Here is a 20,095-nt window from a genome sequence, read left to right as displayed (position 1 = left end):
CCACTGCACAGAGCAGGACAAACCCCAAACCCCCAGTACATACAGGCAACAAATGACCAGCTTTAAAACCTTATTATCAAGTTCACATGCAGAAAAGATGTATTATATTTGTCTTGCATTACCTTTATAGCTGAGTTATAATAGTACTGATGGGATATTATCCAAATATTATCAGTGAATTGTTACTTTCTCAGCAGTGTGTACATTACTTCAGCCAACATGTCTGACTTCACCTACTCCTTCCCAAGCTAACAAGTTAGTGGATTTACCTTTTTTATTTATTTAAGAATAAGTGACTATGTGTTAAATGTTTAAAAGAGATGTAAATTATATAGCTTAATTTCAGTACTCCAGAGAAAACTGAAAACTGAACTAAAACACAATTTTTAAATTAAAATTTTTAAAAACAATTATTGATAGTTATTAGTCAGATATTAGAACACTTTCTAGCTATATATGTCAGCATACTTAATCAACAGAGTTCCTGCTTTTAAGGGGTGTTTTACAAGGGAATGAAATGAGATGTCCTGCCCAAGATTATATCGCAAAATAACAGTAAGCAGTATTCTTCACATCCAGTCTTCACGCTGATAGCAAAGGGGGCGGGAGGAAAGTGACAGCCCTATAAATTAAGTCTTCTTTCCCACTACATATAGAAAAGCAAATGTCTGGGTGTGCTTCTTTCATACTGATCAATGACTTGGTATCACATTCACTTTTAAGAATGAGAAGATAGTTCGAGCTCTGCTTAGCAAAAACATGTTAGGGGTTTACATTTTCCACTCTCTCCTGCAAACCTTGTCCTTAGGGATGTACATTTCACTCAGCTGCACTCACGTTGTGCTGAATGTAACCGAGCAATACCCACTTAACTAGAACACCGGAAAGAAAGGAAGACTGGAATGAGCTAAACACTTTCACTCTTCAGATGGAAAAAGTCATTAAAATCCACTACTAGTTTTTGCTCCCTGGGCAGCCCTATGAGTGCACATGTCACTTCCATGACCCTTCCAGAAGGGACAGCAGCGACACAGCTTCAGGTCGATTTCTGTCTCTCGGTTCCCATGAAGTGGAGCAGCCTATTTTCAGCGGTAAGTCAGCAGGTACTATTTTCCTTCGGAAGACTGTCCCCTGTGCTCTTAAGAGGTGGAGGAGCCTATTTCAGCCTTAACTTCTGCCATATACTTCCACCACACATGAACAGAATCACAGCAGACACAGTCAAAATGAAAAACAGGCAAGTAAAAGTGACAGGAAAAGGGTGTAGAGATGAAAAGAAGTAAATGGTAATAAGCAGATACTTACTTGAACCTGCCCTGGCAGTGTTGGCACTGGTCTCCCACCCAGCCCTGGTCGCAGACACAGGTGGAGTTGACACAATGACCCGAGAAGCAGGAGATTTTGTCGCAGGACTTGGACTGGGACACCTGGGCGTAGAGAGCCAGGTAGAGGAAGCCGTAGAAGAGCAGCCAGCTGTTCACATCCAGGAGCGAGGCGAAGCAGCAGCAGCAGGCGGAGGGGAAAGGTCTCCAGGCGGCCGGGGTTGCGGGGGCAGCTCCCGCTCTCCGGGCGGCGCTGCCCAGGTCCATCTTGGCCGCAGGGGCCGCGGGCCGAGGCCGGGCGGCGATGGCAGCTTCCCCTGAAGGGAGATAATCCAGCCAGGGAGATTCAAACCCCCCGCTTCCTCCTCGCCTTCCTCTCCTCCCTCCCTCCCTCCCGACCCCAGCGCTGCCTCCTCCGGCCCCTTCAGCTCTCCGCGCCCGCGTCAGTCCCGAGGGGAAGCCCGGCAGCGCTCAGCCATCCGCCCCTTCTCTTCGCCGTCCTGCTCAGGGCTCATCGCTCCCGTCTTCTTCCATGGAGGAGGAGGAGGAGAAGAGCCGCCTCTTGACCTTGTGTTTTCTCCTCGCCAGAGATGCCCCCCTCCGGCGCGCACACAGCACCCTGGACCATGTATCCCGCGGCTCCCCCTCCTCCTTTGTGGTCCCGGTGCCCGCGGCTCACACGCAGCGGCAGCGCTGGGAGGGAGGCGGGGAACGCCGTCCCTTCACCAGGCAGCCAGCTGGGAAGTGAGGGCGGCCGGGCCCCGGAGCCGCTACGGCATCGAGCTCCGGCGGGGCGGGGAAAGGGCTGGAGAGCTCTTATCCCCCGCTCCGCTATTAGCCCTGCGGAGAAGGGAGGCGTGCGGCGGGGAGAGGAGGGTTAACAGCCCCTCCGCGTCCCAGCTGACAGCTTCCAAGCAGCCATTTTTAAAGGCTAATTGTCATCTCCGCTCGGAGCCGCCTCCCGCCCCTCGGTCCGCTTGGATCCGTCCCTGGGTGGGTAGAGGGGTCCAGCCCGGGGAGGGGGAACCGCGCACCGGCAGCTCCCGCACGCCGCGCCCGCCCCTTCCCCCGCGCTCCCAGCACACTCTGCCGCCCACGCTATGGAAAACAAGGGGATGGGGAGATGGAGCCCCACGTGTGCGGACACCGCCCGCACCTCGGAGGCCCCGCGGGGGCGGCCCCGCCCGGGGCTCGGGAGCGGGGGAGCGGCCCCGGTAGCCCCTGGAGACCCCCGACCTGCTCCACCGAAGGCTCTGGTGTCCCCCGGTCCGCTACCTTGGCTTCTCTTCGCCGGGCCGGGCTGCTCCGGTGTGTTCCTCGGATCCTGCAAAGTTCAGAGGCGGTTTGCTTTGAACTCGCCCCGGTCAGTGCTGGAAGAGATGTTACAGCTTGTTTTGGAAACCTCACCTTCCTAAGGTTTACTCCATCTTCCCGTTTTACGGTTCAGATCAAGACTTTGCCTCCGGCTTATAACATGAGCAGTCACAAAAGTTCTTGTGCAAAAGTAATTTTTGTAATGAAGTTGTCTAAAATGTCCTTTTCTCTTTTTTTTTTTCGTGAAATGTATTCCATACACAGTCCATCTCTTCCAACTTTACTATAACCTGTTTCATTTTACAGTCAGTCAAACCCTCTGAAACTTTCTCCTAACACTGAAATTGGAAACTTATGACATGATGTCTCTGTTCCAAGCAGATGAAGAAAGGGTATTTAATTTCATCTCCTGGTACCATCTCAAAATAGGTAAGTCCAAAGTGACCACTTTTAGTGTGTGGAATCAGATCCAAATTGACCACTCTCCAGATTCTGAAGTTCTTACCCTTGGGGCACATAGGAATTGTCTGGGTTTTAGTTTAACCTGTTTTCCTAGGCACACCATTAAATCTTAACCTGAATTCCCAAAAAATCAAAGTCAATCAGTACTACTGTAAGGGGTATCTATTTGTGCTTTGTGTGAAAAAAGAGGCCAACCCAGATCAGGATGTCAAAGCCAAACACAGTAAACATCACAGAAAAAGAGTCTGTGCCTTAAGGAGCTTACAGTCTTGATGGAGGGAACACCTGCTACTGTGTGGGGAAAACAGAGGTGAAAAGTAATTTTTCCAGAAGATGTCAGGAGGTCCAAAAGCCACACTCAGTCCACGAGTACATTGTACATTGTCTTCCTAACAGCTGAGATAGATCATTTCATTGTCCTTCATCAGACACATTTAATAGCTATAAGGCATCTCTTTGTATGTGTTTGGTAATAACTTGGTGAGTTCATGCAAGGAGGGGAAATGGAAATTGTGTTGCTGCTTTATATTTTATGATAAAAAGCTGAGGCTGAAGCCTTTGTCAAACAGTCTGCTAATTATACAATATCACATGTGATTAAAGCTGCTGAACAACTGTCCTCTGTTAAACACCATTGTGGGACCAGAAATGCAGTTAAAAGGAGATCCCAGTCCAAGACACAATGTCAATTCAAAAATATTCTTTAATACAGAAACACTTTAAGCATAGTTTTGCTTACCATGACAGGGTAACGTTATACATTCCTCCTCCACTTTCTCAATTCCTTTAAACCAACCAAAAAAGTTCTAAAGTTGGAACCATCTTTTTCTGAGATTGAAGGAAGATTTTGTTTCAGATCTAAAGAAGTCAACCAAATTTTTGAAAATGTTTGAAATTAACATTCAAGTACCATTCACAGCAAAGCTAGGATTTCAACAACCCTTTACCAGGCAAGAGATCTATTCAAAAGCACAAAAACAAACCCAAAACAACAACAAAAAAAAGTACGAAGTTATATTGAGCAAACTTAAACAGCTTTTTAGTAATTGTGTGAGGCTTGAGAAAAAAAACAAACAACACAAATGGCCAACAGATAAGTACTAGAGTGGTTATAAGAGGTACAGATAGTAAAAGCCTGATAGTGCTTTTACTGCATAAACAATCATAAAAAAACCCCACAACTGGAAAGGTTTGTAGATTTAGAACATCAAGGAAGAAACATCACACCCCTGTCTCCTGAATAAAAAGTAACACACTGTGAAATAAAGGAATGCAAGGCTTTTGTCTGCTGTATGTCACAGCAATGCAGTAGATATTTCATAATTCCAGGAAATGAATGGTGTACAAACACCAGTACTGGTTCTCTTCTGTGCTGATTTGATGGGATTTTTTTGGTGTCAGATGAAGTTAACAAATCTGGCTGTGAGGAGTCAGTCAGATCTGTCAATCCTTTCATTTTTACATGCATATCTGTAAGTTCCACTTTTCTTGCAAGTGTAACATTTTACACCTTTCATCCTTTCAGTTCTTGACACAGAAATCATTTACACTTTTAAAGAACTAATGTACTGAACCATCTTGGGTAGATTTAGAACTTAAAAGCATCTGAACAACTTCTCAAAAGTTTTAAATGAGTGGATAAAAATAGATAACGAGATTACAAACTAGAGCAGTGATGTAGATGATGTGAACAAAGCCTTCCAAGAATATATGCATTGTAGCAGGGAAGCAAAAAAACTCAACCAAATATAAAGGCTTCCAGGCTGTTACTATCAAAACCTAAGCACTAATATACAAGGGAAAATGCTGATACATTCATGTTCATTCACTAAAACAGGTTAAAGTATATTTAAATTCTCAATGATTGCTGTTATGAGACAGGGTGGAACGGATAAAGCAAAACAGCCCTCAAACACAGACTTCTTCAGCTGTTCAGAATTTCTGCAAGATTCTGAGGACAAGAATATAGCAGGAACCATCCTCTCCTCCCTGTCCCCCATGCACACACACGTGCACCCCTCCCCACTCTGCTGGCCCTCCCCTACAGGCTGATACTGATGAAGCCTTGCTTCAGACATCCTCTTCCCTTAAGGATGCTTAATCCTATTTACAGTATCCAGTGCAGATGTGTTTTTGCAGTGATGTTGAGAAGAACAATATAAGCAGCTGAAGAGAAGAGGGAGAAAAATTATTATCATTTGGGTTGACCTCTTCGCAAGGATATTAAGAGAAGCAAATATTTTCTATGCCCTTTCCTTTCTCCTTGGGACAGATGTTATTGGACTCATTAAGTAAAAGGGGCCGAGCTCTGCACTGCTTCTAGACAGGGAAATATAGATCTGAGTTGGCCTTATGACATATTGGTAAAACTAGTGTGTAGATGGCTGTAATGGAGGGAACAGCTACAGAGTGATTGAAGAGCTTAGCACACCAGAACAGTGTACAGGCTTCTTACTGAGCCTTACAAGGATAACTTGATTGTAAGCTTTCCCTTTTCTTTCCAAATATGCACCCAACACTTTGTATGAAGGACAACAAAAGGCTTTTTTTTTTTGTAAATTTCATGCTCAATTTTCATTGAGCAATATTGAGTCACCTGAGCCATTCCATAAAACCCTTTCTGATATTATGAAAACTATCAGTCTCTTCCATGAGGTAAAAAAAATGTGTCCCTACTTATCAGATTCTAATGCTAACAGAATAATGTGTGTTATTTTGTAAGATTAAAAATATAAGCCTTCCCTTGCCTCCTCATTTTTTTCTAAATTTAGAAAGACATAAACTTTTCAGAAAATTCACTGATACACTTTTAAAGTGAAATCTTGAAACCTTGATAGAAAGTCTTACCTTTCTTAACACCTCTGCATGTATTTTGCTATGGCAGTAAGTCGACATGAATTATCATCTCCAAGAAGCAAACTGCCATAAAATAAAGACTGTAGGTGCTGTAGGAAGCTTACCAAACTCAGAAAGGTCTACAAAACAAAGGAGGAGAAATTAATGTTTATTTAATTTTCTCAAAAATCCATATCTGAAGAAAATACAGTCAGTTCTGTATTTTTTATGCATGTGCATAAGCTGAGGTGTAAAATCTATTCTACAAAGAAAGAGGCTGGAGTTTTGCTGAAATATTTGTCCATTTGCAGAATTTTTTCATGAAGAAAAAAATAATGACATTTTTACATTCTTAAGTTGTGGACTGTGGGTGAAGAATAATGTGGTAAATTACAAGTTGTTTTCAGGTCCATTCAAAGGTAAAAGAGATTTCAGAAAAACAGAGACCAGACAATACCAGCATTGATAATGACATTGTCATTATTTGAAACACCTGTTTGCTTTCAAATAAAAGTCTACTAAACCAGGAAATAAAATCATGCTATGTTTTCCTATATACTTTCTGTACACATGCTAAAACTTAAGTAGCCTATCTGAGCATTTCCATTTATGATTGAACAAATCAGCCAATATTGATCTTGACTCTTAGTATGAATCTTCTATTTTTTAAAATACTAAGTTTTTAGAAGTCTTTCTAATGAATAGATATGTAATTTTATGCCATTGCTGGAACCTTGATGCATCCTACACTGACATTTCCCAAGGCAAATGTCCCTTCTGCTGCATATTTTTCTGCATCCATTCTCCTGCCTTTCATTTTCCTTGCTATTCCTTCTGGAGTTTTTCACAATCCTGCTTAATCTTACCTAAGCTAGGGCATTTTTGCCTTGTCAGCAAAGCTCAGTCTCACAATTCAACCTTCCTTACACATCATTAGTAGGTATACTGAATTTATCCAATACCCTTTTAATGAACCCAAAGGGACACCATTATTAAACCTTTTTCTTGCTTAGAAAGCATTTACTTTGAGTTATTTTCTCTCATTCTTTTTTAAATCAGGAAATGATCTTTGGGATTCTTCTTTTGCCTTTGTTTCTGTATTTATTCTTTTTATTCATAAGTTTCAGCAAAATGCTGAAAAAATTATTAGAGGATAATGAAATTCCATTGACCTTACTGGGATTTAAACCTCTTCTTCAGAATTTAGCAGAGGTTTCCACATTTTTTCTGGCTTGTTTGCTGAATGATATTGAAAAAAAGCCTTACTAAAAGATTTTGAAAATAAAAATAAACCATATGCTCCAATTTTCTCCTATCCACTATTTTTTCTTTGCAAGGCTTAGGAAGAATGAATTTATTATTGATGGCTTACTGGTTCTTCCTCATCACATTATACTTTACCCAAGAGCTTTGTAAGTCTTACACCAATTTCTCCAAAGACTATCAAATAAAATGTTTGGTAAATGTTAAATCAGCACTATAATCAGTATTTTGATTTATACAATTTTTATCTTTATATCGTGGTTCGGCTCCTTAGGGGTGATATTACCTAGTCTTAGTGATTCTACTTCAATATAATCTCATGCAGATTTTTTACTTTTCTTTTAAAAGAACTTTTAATAATGGCTAACTTTTTAATACTTATTTTTTCAATATTTTTAACACTGTAATGAAATAATTTGCTTTCCCTAAAGTCATATTTTCCTTTCCAGTTTCTACTGAATTTTTCTGGGTTTTCATTATATGTATTTTTTTAAAAGTTACTTCCTCCTTTTTTCAGTTAATACTTGAGTAGTTGTACTGTTAAACTTTGGAAAGTGATACTTGCAAAAAGATGGAAAAACAAGTAGATCAAATAGACTGCAACAAGGATAGCAAAGCAATAATTGTACTAGGCAGAATGGAATAATGCAATAAAATTATGCTCTTTTTTGCCATTTGATTTGCATAAAATTGGCAAAAATGAGAGGCTATGCATGCATTGATCTCTGTCTTCTCTACTAGATGTCAAAAAAGAATTGAGTAGATTAAATTTTCCCTCAGTATTCATGTCGAAACAGACATTATATGCCAGGAATATAATTGGCATATTGTATTCATTCAATGCAACTATTTTCAGTAATTTGAAGAAATAACTCTCTTGTATAAATACAATACTTTTTCAAGCACAGAAGCAGTTATTTAATTAGCTTAACACATTAATTTCCACATTTTCAGAAAATGGTAGAAATAATAATTATTAAGGATTACTTTATTTCTCTGAAGTGACAAGGTTTATTGCCACAAAAAAGCAAACAGATGCATGTGGCGTCTCTCGTTTGTACACTTGTGTGCTGGTGTTACTGCAGGGATGAGGTTAGAGAAACTACAAGTAGAGATAAGCTGACCTTATGCATGTCCTCAGCCATGGATAAAGGCTCTGGCTGTGCCATGGGGAGGTCTGGCTGCACAGGTGGTGCACAGGAGGGCATGCAGGAGAGCTGTCTGTAAGGCTCACTGCTGAGGAAAACCTTCTCACCAGCCTGGCAAATTGCTCTGCATGAGCAAGGCTTTGAACTAGTTTTAAAAGGTGCCAGTGAAAAAAATCTGAAGGCTTTACTACCCTCTCTTCTCAGGTTACAGGTTCAGAATGTGCATGGCCAAAGCCAAGGAGGGGAGGAGAGAGAGGAGAGAATGGAAAATTGTGTAAGAAAGGGAGCCATCAAACACATGAAGTACAGATCCATAAACAAAATCGTGGAATCAATTAGGTTGGAAAAGACCTCTGAGATGGTTGAGTCCAACCTATGACTGAACACCACCTTGTCTACCAGACCATGGCACTGAGTGCCACTTGGAACACTTTCTTGGAACACTTCCGCTTTCTTGGAACACTTCCAGGGACGGTGACTCCACCACCTCCCTAGGGAGCCAATTCCAATTCTAATCACCCCTTTTGTCTAGAATTTCTTTCTTTAGGAGGAAGCGGTTAAGAATTTTAAATTGGAAGTTAATTCAAGTGAAGAAGATCATAAAAATGAGAAGTTTTCCATTCTTCCTTTAAATTGTGACTAACAAAATAAGGGTAATGGACCTCAAGTGGCTCTGGGGAATGCAAGTATCTGAGAAGTGATAAGGAAAAAAGGAATGTAAGAGATAAAGACAGAACAGCAAATTATCCTAATATGGAAGAAAAATTAGAATTACATAAAAAATTAACATGATTGCATCAGGAATTTTTTAGCAATCTGAAAATCTAAAAAAAATCATAAAATATGGGAAGAAATGACACATATATTATGATAAATATAAAGAAATAGACCAAGCAAGCCAGATTAAAATGAGAAAATGCTGAAGCACAGAATAGATCAAAAGTAGCATGATGATATTCATATTCAGTTCAAATGGGAGAGTTCTGTGCTTGAAATAGTAGTAGCTTCTATATTTCTTTGTATCAGAAGACTGCTGTTTTCCACAAGGATTATACCACATTACGATGGCTTGTCAGTTGTTTTCAACCCATTTTCCTCTCCAAATTCTCCATCTCATACTGATGCTGTATCTCTTGGACTCCTTTAAAAGCAATTTCAAATGCTTGAAGCAAAGACAGATGGTGGAATTTCATTTTTTTCAGGTGCCTTCCCCAGTCACATTGACTTTGACTGTCCACCATCATTACAAGATGAGATGTGCATCTGGCCTCCTGAAATTAATTCCATGTATCACAGTGTACTTCTGCCAGAGCTGCACGTGGTCATATTAAATATTAAAGTGATGTTCAAAACAAGATTATGAAATATGATTTTCAACTGTGTCTCATGGAGCTTATCTGTGGCTTCATCATTGCTAAAAAAAATGTTATTGCCTGTACATCAGTATCAGGAGAACCACATACTGAAAGGTAACACTCTGGATGGGTTATGCCTCTAACTACAAATAGTGTTGTTATGCCATGAAGAAAAATAGCTTCAGGCTATAATGAAAGCCTGAGAAAAGGAAGGTGTAATAAAATCTCATGGAAAATTTTTTTTTGCAAAATATCCTTATTTCAGAGCAGTGTTTTATACAGCAGTATAAGTAAGTTTACTGTATTTTGTGCTTCTGCATTTTTCTCCTTTCCTCCATTTTTCTCCCTAGGGGAAGATTGCTTTGTTGTTTACCAAAAAAAACAAAGTGAGAAAAATCATAATTTGGTCTGAGTTTCTTTCCATCCATTTAAATAATTCAAATGTCTAATTACACCAACAGAAATATTTCATAATAAACTTTGTCTATATAATTTACTGGCTGAAAAGCTACCATAATGTAAGGCAAGTTATAAAGTTTTAACTCATGTTCAAGTGTTAACATAGATGTGCACACACACAAACATGACTGTGTGCACTCACACTAACACACTTCTAAAATTTTGTAATTGTTCTAGGCTTTTTTGGGTTTTTTTAGTTCACATACCCTCACCTATATACACACCTTATTCTAGAATCTGCCTTTATGAAGTAGAAAGTTCCAGGTGTTACTTTCCCTGCTAGAAGGGACTACCATTAGCAAGGCACCAGTAATGCCTCAAATAAAAAGGCTGTTAGATGTCCAGGTTTGTGTATGAACACCTGCCAAATATGGAATGAATGCCAATGTTATAAACAGCAGACAGTATGGATGTTTCCTGTGAGTATTTTGGGCAAAAATGAATGCCCATATCTCTCTGAAGAATATCAGAAAATTATAGCTGCAGAACAACAGCACATCATTTGAAGGGTAGGTTTAGACACTGAGCTTTCACAAGTTTGCATGGTCTACAATTAAAGAGAATAAACTCAGGAATTACAGTCTGGGCCTCAAGGGAAAAGTATTTAATGTGCCTGTTTGCCTCTTAACTGGAAGAAAATGCTGTTAGTACAGTCAGCTTCCTATGGGAAAGAATGCAGAAACACCTCTGAGGAATGATGGTGACAGTTCACACCTGAAGAGTTCTAAATCCAGCAAAGCCCCATGTGGCGCTGGTTAACAGCTGAGCAGCTGGGGCTGTCTTGACCTTCAGAGGTAGCAGAAAAAACAGAGGTGACAAAAACAATGTTGGAGATAAAAAAAAAAAAATCTTCATATTTAACGACCTCAAAAAGAAGATGAACATTAAAAAGACAGACCTTACCTGAGCATGGAAATGTTGTGACATTGGCTTTAGCATGCATTCACCCAAATCTGTGAAATGCTTAATCTTGTTTGGGGTGCCTTCAAGAGTAGACATTTCACATACTAAATTAATTTGTAAAGTCTAAGAGTAAAAACATTAATTTAAGACATTACTACCTTGTCTTTGTGTCTTGATCACCCATTTGGGATCAAGAATCAGAGCAGAGAACCCTCCTCCATGTTCAGGTGTTTGCATCAGAAGTTAAGATCTGATTATATGCTGGATAGCAAGGATAGCCCTGGAAAAAAATTAGGAAGAGTCTTTTTGAAAAACAATTATGGAAGGGAAGCAGTATGTAAACAGATGAGTACAATGTTTGAACTCTAGGCAAAAATAGAGCACACATTCCCCAAACCTCCAGAATATGCTTGTTTTGCATAGTTGATGCTTTTCTTGCCTAATGACTACTCTCTGGCCTTCCTGCCAAAACTTTTGACATTGTGCCTATGCAAAAATACCACATTACATTTTATACAAGGGCTATCTTTCATGTGCCTATATCTGCATTATGAAGCAAGACCAGAACAGTCCCTAAATTAAGGGAGAAAGAGGTAAGGAAGGCAAAAGTGTCTGTCACACTCTTTATTATGGCAGCTGATTTTCACATCTGCAGAGAAATATAAGCATAATTCAGATGACTTGTCAAGGGAAATATGATTGAATTATCTCTATAGCCCAGCTGAAAGGTGAAATGATGAGCAACCTGGAATTAAATTAAAAACCTAAACCCATTAAAGTATTCAGATTTCCCAGTCTAAGATAAAAGTGAAAACCTTTGAAATTAAGCAGTCTTCCTACCCTTATCTCTGAAGCTGAAGACGCTGCTGCTTTGGATAACACAAAGGAAGCCAGACTGGATTATTGCTCATTTGAACACTGGTTTTCAAATGCACCATATTTTCCTCAAGAAATGAACATTATTCATTTCAGCTTATACTGGATATCAAAGTAGCTGTAGAAAAGGACACAAAATAAATTACCAACCATCCTTTGATCCCAACACACTCCCACTACTCCACTTCCCCACTCCAGAGAACAATGTGAAGGAACCAAATCTATTGCTTATTCTCAGCACAGTGCTGCACATTCTGAGTCTTTTAAAGCTCATTCCTTTTCTGAAGGATGTCTTTATTCTTAAATTTGAAACTATGCAGAAGATTTCCTCAAATACCAGTTTTCTCACATGATCTTTCCCTTGTCTTCAAAGTGATTCCTCTTAAAATGCAATTCATGAGTCCCACCTTGTCTGGCTTGAAGAGACAAAGAAATAGTTCCTAGAATCTATTCGTCCATGCTGTCACAGGGAAATACATTTCCTACAGAAGTGTTCCATTTCCATGTGCAGTATAAACAAGAAATAAAAAGTGTTTTTCTGTTTAAACTTGTTTTCATGTGGGTGCAGTTATACTTTTGCAGCACGTGAAATTAATCCTTACCTGCTTTTATAGAGGCATTTAGAAAATAGTAATGATAAAACAACACCGTCTCACCTTTATTCTCAAAAGTGGATTTAAAGGCTGATAACTTAAAGCCTGATAAATTACTGTAAAAACTTATAAAAACCCCATATAATCTCATAAAACTATAATTCAAATAGAGCCACAAAGGGTCAAAATCAAATTACTTCAGGTATAACAAAGTGAGAAACATTCTGCTGTGTATTTATTTATTCAGGTAATGCACCCACATCCCTTTCCTTATGTCTGTTTACAAAGACTTCAGGCCAGGCATTTTTTCTTTGAAACTTGCGTGGCATCAACGTAATGAAGCCCCAGTCCCAACAAGTGTCAATGAATAGGACATTAGTAGAAATATTTACTTATATTACTATTGTTATTGGAAAAAAGCTATAACTTTTCATCTTCATTTTGAATACAAGCAAAATCAAAGGCAGGACTGTTTCATAGCTCCTGATCCTTTCTACATCCAGGAGTGGAACCAGCTCCATCCTTCAGCAACTGAGGAGCAATAGCAAACTTACCCTGATATGAGCTGTATGAAAGGGCACAAAATTATGAAGATGAAGCTAAAGGAAGAAATAATTATTATGATCATGCCTCTACAATCAAAATTTTCCAGTAATATTTTTACAGCCCTTAGAAACTCTTTAGTGGGGAAAGTCATTACTGTACTTTATTATTACTCCTCAAGCATTTGCCTCTATGCCAGATAACAATGTGGATATCAATGGAGGTTCCCTCAATAGACATTTTTTAAATTCAAACATCAAACATAAAACCCCTAAAATGGTATTACTTCTTCCATCATCAAAATATTGTGCTTATGTAGTTAAATTTCCCTTTAGCCTTGGGTTTGGATTCTATAGAATTAAATATTCCATTTCAAACCACATATGGTAGTTCAGTGATTTACACCTCATCTAATTTTGCTAGACGGCAGAAGCCCTTTTAATGAGTGCTTCGAGGGTTTCATTCCATTATAGTGCCAGAGAAGCTGATGCTGCATTTTCTTTCAAATCCAAAAATTTAGTTGGCTGACATCCAACTTGCAATCAAATAATAATGAATTTTTAAAACAACTCCTTCCCAGGCAGAATCTCAAGAATAAAATGAAAAAAAAAAAAAAAACCCACAACAACAACAAAAACCACAAAAAAAAAAAAACAAAAAAAAAAACACAAAAAAACTAATACAAGAACAAATGTGCCAGATTTATACAAGTCTCTGCAGCAACTGTCTGAAAGATGAAGCACATTGCCAGAATTTCTCAGAAATAGAACCTGTAACATTTGGGATGTTTCTTCATCTAAACAACTGAAAATATTAACAATTTCACATGTTCAGTGTTCTTGCTGTATCAAAAAGAGTAAGCTAAAAGCAAACACAATGTGAAAAAGCATCTATTTAAAACCTTCTATACTGCTAACTCTTCATTGCGTTGGACAGATTGAAAGCACAGAGGGAGAGTAGCAACCTACATATACAAGCACAGACAAGGATGATAAACAGGATTAGTTTTGAACAACCATGGCAGAAATACTAAACAACAGATTTGAATCCTCAGCTTGATTCTACCACTGATTTTCTATATGGTCAGGTCACAGAATTTCATTTATCTGCCTTTAATTTCAAAACTTAAAACAGCCTTTGCAATGCACCCTTTTTTCTACTCATCTTCTCCTGCCTCTGCCTACCTGTTCTCACATATAATATGTAAAACGTCCTGCCACCCTCCCCCCCATAAAAGGCATCTCTCTACACTCCTATAAGCAAAGCAAACAAAGGACCTGTGAATGTTATCACAGACTATTTGGAGAACAGTGAACAGAGAATTTCCCAATTAGTTTATACCAGTTTTGAATGGGCTCACTTTCGTCCACCTTTTATCTGATGGTTTGCAAGAGTCATTTCCATTTTATGAAGATGATTTTCATAAACCAAAACACCATCCATTATCCCAGTGAAAAGCATATGGCCATATGGTGTATACCTCATGTATATAATTGATGAGCAGTCTTGCTAGAAAGTTAGGTTGTCAGGACCTGCTGAGGTGGCCAGGTGCTCTTTGTGGTGGTATTTGTAAACACATTTGCCACCAACAGTTAAAAACCAGTTAGTTATTTATTATGTTAATACAACAAAGTTCCAAGTATCATCTGATCTATTAGCTAAATATTTATATAGTAAATATTAACAAAACAAGGAAACAATAGACAAAGAGCACTCTAGCAAGAATTTATTCAACATCCCACTCTTCTGCATATAAACGAAATTTCATTGTACCATGCAAGTTGCTTTCCTGCTTATACTGGAAATAAAAAGACACTAATGTCCCCTTATGTCTTTATATAAGTCTTGTAGGATAGGTGACTGAAGGGGTTAGGTGACAGTTCAACTTTTATACAGAACTAATTTTTATCTCCGGAAAGGTAGGATTATGTCTTTGGATGCAGTGACCCTCCTTCAGTTCCTTTTATTTCCATAGAAATATAAAGCTGGAAGGGAGGTCACCTAGCCCTAGCTTTCTCTTTTTTAATCTAAAAGAGTCCCAGTTCACACAGTCTTTCTTCAGAGATCATATTTTCTAGACCTCTGACTGGTCTATAAAATCTCTCACAACTCTGTTCCAAAAGCCCCTTTGAAAGTTATTCCTTTGTTCTGAAAGGGAACTGATTCTAAAGCAAAATTAAGTTTATTATTTAACTTTCCTTTTCCTTTTTTTTTATTATTTCTTTGATGGTAAATGCAACCATGGTAAAGATTCTTTTCCAGTTATAAGACGTCCTTAGTGTCATAACTTCTTCCTCAGTGTTGAGCATGCTCTCTTTTTATACATCAGCATAATTTACTAGCACTGCATAACAGACTTAAACATTCATAAACACACTAAGTGTTTCTTTTGTGAATAGCCCCAAATGATGTTTTTCATTACTTCAAAGTGCACTCCTTTACTGTGGCCTGGAATTCCCTTGACAGAAAGCACTTTGTAAAGCGTTTTTTTCTGTGTTATCACATGCACTAAAGATGAAGAAATTGAGCAATATAATTTTTACCCTGGATAACTGAGATAAATCCTTTCTTATGACTGGTTGAAGAGAGTAATGCACTGAATCAGTACATTTCTACTATTTTCATGAAATGAATATAGTAATCAGCCCTGGAATTTTCATAAACAGTCTAAAAATAAAACATAGGCACAAATTAGGCCACCATGAATGACTGTGATCATTTCTATGCAAATGCTTTTTGCTTCTTTCTGATGTTGCATTTTTTAGAATGTCATCTTGAAATGTTCTTGAAAATACTCCTTTTATGAAGATATTCAGGACATAGTTACTCTATAGACTTTTTTTTTTAGTGAATATCAAAATCTTCAGTCCTGCAAAGTAAGGATTGGTCTTATTTTTAACTGCATGGCTAAGTAGGTATGAAAGAAATAAATGTTACTGAAGGTCTCAGTAGAAGTTATAGATTCACAGAATGGTTTGGGTTGGAAAGAACCTTAAAAATCATCTCCTTCCAACCCCCTTGCCATGGGCAGGGACACCTCCCACTAGATCAGGTCACTCAAAGTCCCATCCAACCTGGCCTTGACACTACCTGGGTTGGGGCATCCACGGCTTCCCTGGGCAATTGTTCCAGTGCCTCTCTACCCTCACAGTGAACAATTTCTTTCTAATATCTTATCTAAACCTGTCCTTTTTCAGTTTAAAGCTATGATTAATTATTGTCTTACCATTCTCACCATCACTCATTATCTCAGTTGTGCTGTTCCTTTATTGTCTTATAGGCAAGTTCTGAAATACAAACTGTGCAACTCCACATTCTAACACTCGTTTGGAATGAAAACAGGTGGCAAGGTGATAACATTAATTACTCCACTAAGCTTATTGCAAGTCTAGGTTGAGATCAGTAACATTCTTGTCTTTTCTAGCTCTGTTGTGTTACCACAGACTCAGTTCTTCACAAGTACAAACATTCTCAAGAGAAAGATATATTAGAGTGCAATAAAGTACAGGCAGAGGCATTGAGAATCCCTCACACTGCATCACAGCAATAACAGAAGGACTTTATCAGTATATTTTCAAAAGCCAATGACATTCTGGGGGCAGAAGTAAAGAAAATAGGGGTTCTGCCTTCTGAAAAGACAGCACATTTCATTCTGCTTTTTATCATCATCTCATCAGCCTGGTAACTGCACATAGAATTAACCTCTGTTCCATGCTACAGTTTCAAGACAGATTTTTAGCAGTTATTAGTTAATTGGCCACTGAATTAAGAATTCAGTGTAATTTGTGCTGGACATCAGTTTGTAGGAAAAGAATGCAAAAGATAACAGGTCAGTTAAGTAGCTGGGCAGGGCATCAGGAATGTTTGCAGGCAAATGCTGGAAACTGTTCTTCCAGAGCAGCACATTTTTGAGACTGTGTGGAAATTCACACTGCTACCTGACTCTCTTTTCATTCCCTGGCTCACTGAAGGAATTTTACCCCTAAGGCTCTCAAACTAGAGTCAGATTTTTCATTCTTAGTTTTAATCAAAAGGCATTGGTGCACTTTGCAAAGAGGAGAACAATTTTTTTCCAATATCAGTGCAGAAAGTCCATCTTTTCCCTCTTCTTCAAAGTAATTTTTTAGCCTGAAAAAAAACCCCAACCTATATTTATTAAAATATTTCACCCACAAAAATTAGTCATGATGAAAACTGGGTAGCAAACCCAATAGTAGTGATTATTTTATTACACTATACAAAAATACCAAAGGTTTCATCAGGTGAAAACCACCATTATTTTAAATGGGAAAAGTATCTCAGAAGAACCCCTGTAATGAAATTAATCTGAACAGTTCAGCTGTTTGCATAGCAGATTTTCCAAATGTAGGGGCTGTCAATTTTTCTTAGATTAAGAGATATGAACTTGCTATATATATACTTGTTTCTGATGTCAAAAAAAATACCAAGGTGGCATATTAAATGCAACTTACTGGTTCAAAAATAAATACTGGATCTTCTGAAAGTTTCTCTTTCCTTTAAAAACTGCTTTTCTTCTGTTTCCAAGCACACTGAAGCTAGTGACCTTCCATCTTCTGGAATCAGGGCTGCATTATCTAACATGGCAGCATATTATGTGTCAGATTTGGAAATGGGTACCTGCTTTCTTTGGATTTGAAACCAAAGTTATGATGTTCAGACTTTTAAGTGATAGTATAAAATACCCATTTTCAGTGTAGTTTAAAAGAAAGCCTTTTTAAAATATTACCTGTACAGTTGTGCTTCTCCTTTCTATGTACCAGAGAATAACTGCTTAGCACAAGAAACTCTGCAACCAGCAGCATTGAGCAAATTTGCCCACTTATCCCTTTGTGATTCTCTCAACCTGTATTCCTGCATCTGCTGCACTGACAGTTTTGGAACCAGTAGTGTGGAACAAAACCTGGCTCAATCCCTTGGCTCAGAACCATGTTGCCAGAAAAAAGAAAAAAAAAAAAAAACTCAAACCAAACCCCATATGTAAATCACAAGATGGTTGAAGTATCTTCAGTAATGGAATTGCTAGAACCATTTAGTTACTGAGTCCTATAGACTGCCAGTCATGCTAGATAGCCTTGTTTTGTAAGTATCCCATATTCTCACTTTGGCACTGGACACACTCATTTCAGATACAAAACCAGCATTTTCCAAGTTGTTGGGAAATAACCTAAGTGAGATTGTAAACAATGGAATCCGAGAAACTGGCTTGATGCCTTCGCAAAGGCTTTGATACGGACTGTTGGCTCCCTCCAGCATTTGGAAAACAGTTAAACATATTTTACTGGTAGCAATGTTTTTCCATTGTTGTGCTATCCCAGCACGGAACCATAACAGAGACTGTCTCTTCCTAGGCATTTCTAGAGACTGACCAACCAGAAACTGGGTGTGAGTACAGAAGGGGGGAAGAGGGCGAGTATCAGCAGCTGGACACCTTCAGAGGTAGAGACCTGCACAGAGAAGGTTTAGTATCTTCTCCAGCACTGGATTTTTTTTAAGTGGTACAGTAAGCAATCACTATTGTGAGAAGTTGTAAAATTGCCTGCTTAAGTTACTACATGCTTTGGGAGTGAGAAATAAACTGTAAATTAAAGAGAGCAGAGGACTGGACCTTTGGAAAGGAATATCATGGATATCTTTAAGGAGGTTGCTTTGTGTCTGTGAGAAAAGTGGAATTTTCTGGATTCTAGATCCAAAAAATACCATGAAAATTTAGGGGATTAAGGCTCCAATTCAGAGGAATGGAAACTTCAATGAACACTGAACCTGGGCTATAAGCAGACATTTAAATTTCTCCTTATTAAGCAAAGGGCTTAGCTGTTTGTTTAATTTATATTCAGTTAAAACGAAATAAAGTTCATCATATGCTTAAATGCTTTTTTCAATTAGAACTTCACAACCTTTTTCTGGAAACTGATAAGGAATATTTACAACAGTGTTGACTTGCTGCAGCATTTTCCCATATTTCAGTATAGCCACAGTTATACAGCTACTAAATGCAGTCTTTGTCTACTTTTAAAAATTAATGCACCCTGTGGGAGCTTTGTTAATGGTCAGAACTTAATTGCTTTACAATACCTTTTCATTCCAATCAAGACCATTTCTAGCAACTTCCTGGACTGAAGCAGTAACAAATCATTCATCCCAGCACTGAAGGATTATCCAAAACTGTCATGTAGAATTGGAGAAGGTTTCCCTCCAGTAGAGTTTATATTGTGGGTTTTTTTACTGTTTGTTTCTACCTCATATCACGTTTATGTATAAGAAAAACTGAAGTAAATCAATATTTTTGCTGGTTTGGATCTCTGAATTTAACTACCACTTGACCTTTCTTGTCCTTGTCAGATCCATTCTGTGCAGTAAGAAGGGAATTCACTTAATTCTTTCTTGCCCATGTGAAGGCAAAATTTTTCTAGTTGAATAAACAAAATACACCAGGCATTTTTTCCCCCTTAGATAACTAGTTCTTTTTAAAACTGTCTGCCCTGTGTTTTACATAATGAAATACTTGAAAAATCTGTCCTAACACTTACTGCAGTAACTAAAGATCTTTTCTTGACCTTAGTGGCCTTTGTATCATGACCTACATTAAATGGTGGCATTCTGTTTTAAGACAAATAAGAAAACAGAATTTAAAGGGACACATTGTTTCAAAGAGACTCGCTCAATTCCTTAGCAACAATTTAAGAAGTCACAAGGGAAATGAGTTTTTATGGTCTCATCATTTCTTTGATGTAAAAGTGCACACTCCATCTTTTTGGCATTTCGTTCAACAGCGAAGCACATGAAAAAAGAGCCCTACTGTGCATAAAGAGAATAAAATATGTTCAAGAAGAAACAGGAAAAGAAATTCAGGTTAATATGAAGGTCAATCTCTTTTCTGTGTTTCAAATCTGCAGTTTGCTGAGATCTTAAGGAGAAGTAAAAAAATGTTTAATCTTCATTGCTGTCAGCCCTTAGCTGGAGAAGAATTAAAATCCAGAGATGGTTTGGCTGATGCTAGACTG

General features: G+C 38.4%; 1 protein-coding gene across 7 annotated transcripts in view; it reads right to left on the bottom strand.

The window, feature by feature from the left end:
- The window catches only part of ATRNL1 (attractin like 1), a 529,120-nt gene that overhangs the window by 469,066 nt on the left and 39,959 nt on the right, over positions 1-20,095 (bottom strand). For 3 of the 7 annotated variants that reach the window (XM_027647920.1, XM_027647922.1, XM_027647921.1), the window contains exon 1: positions 1,306-2,223. The exons of 1 other annotated variant lie outside the window; for it this stretch is intronic. In XM_027647920.1, the coding sequence (XP_027503721.1) occupies positions 1,306-1,589 (284 nt within the window). In that variant the 5' untranslated portion in view covers positions 1,590-2,223. Of the gene's footprint in view, positions 1-1,305; positions 2,224-5,945; positions 6,074-11,061; positions 11,142-11,219; positions 11,342-20,095 lie in introns of those variants that run through there. 3 more of the 7 variants (XM_027647918.1, XM_027647919.1, XM_027647923.1) reach the window with 2 other exon arrangements.

Source organism: Corapipo altera, unplaced genomic scaffold, assembly GCF_003945725.1.
Source record: "Corapipo altera isolate COAL_440 unplaced genomic scaffold, ASM394572v1 56, whole genome shotgun sequence".
NCBI classification, from domain to species: Eukaryota; Metazoa; Chordata; class Aves; order Passeriformes; family Pipridae; genus Corapipo; species Corapipo altera.
The sequence above is the reverse complement of the archived record's forward strand: the minus strand, read 5'-3'. Positions and strand labels throughout refer to the sequence as shown.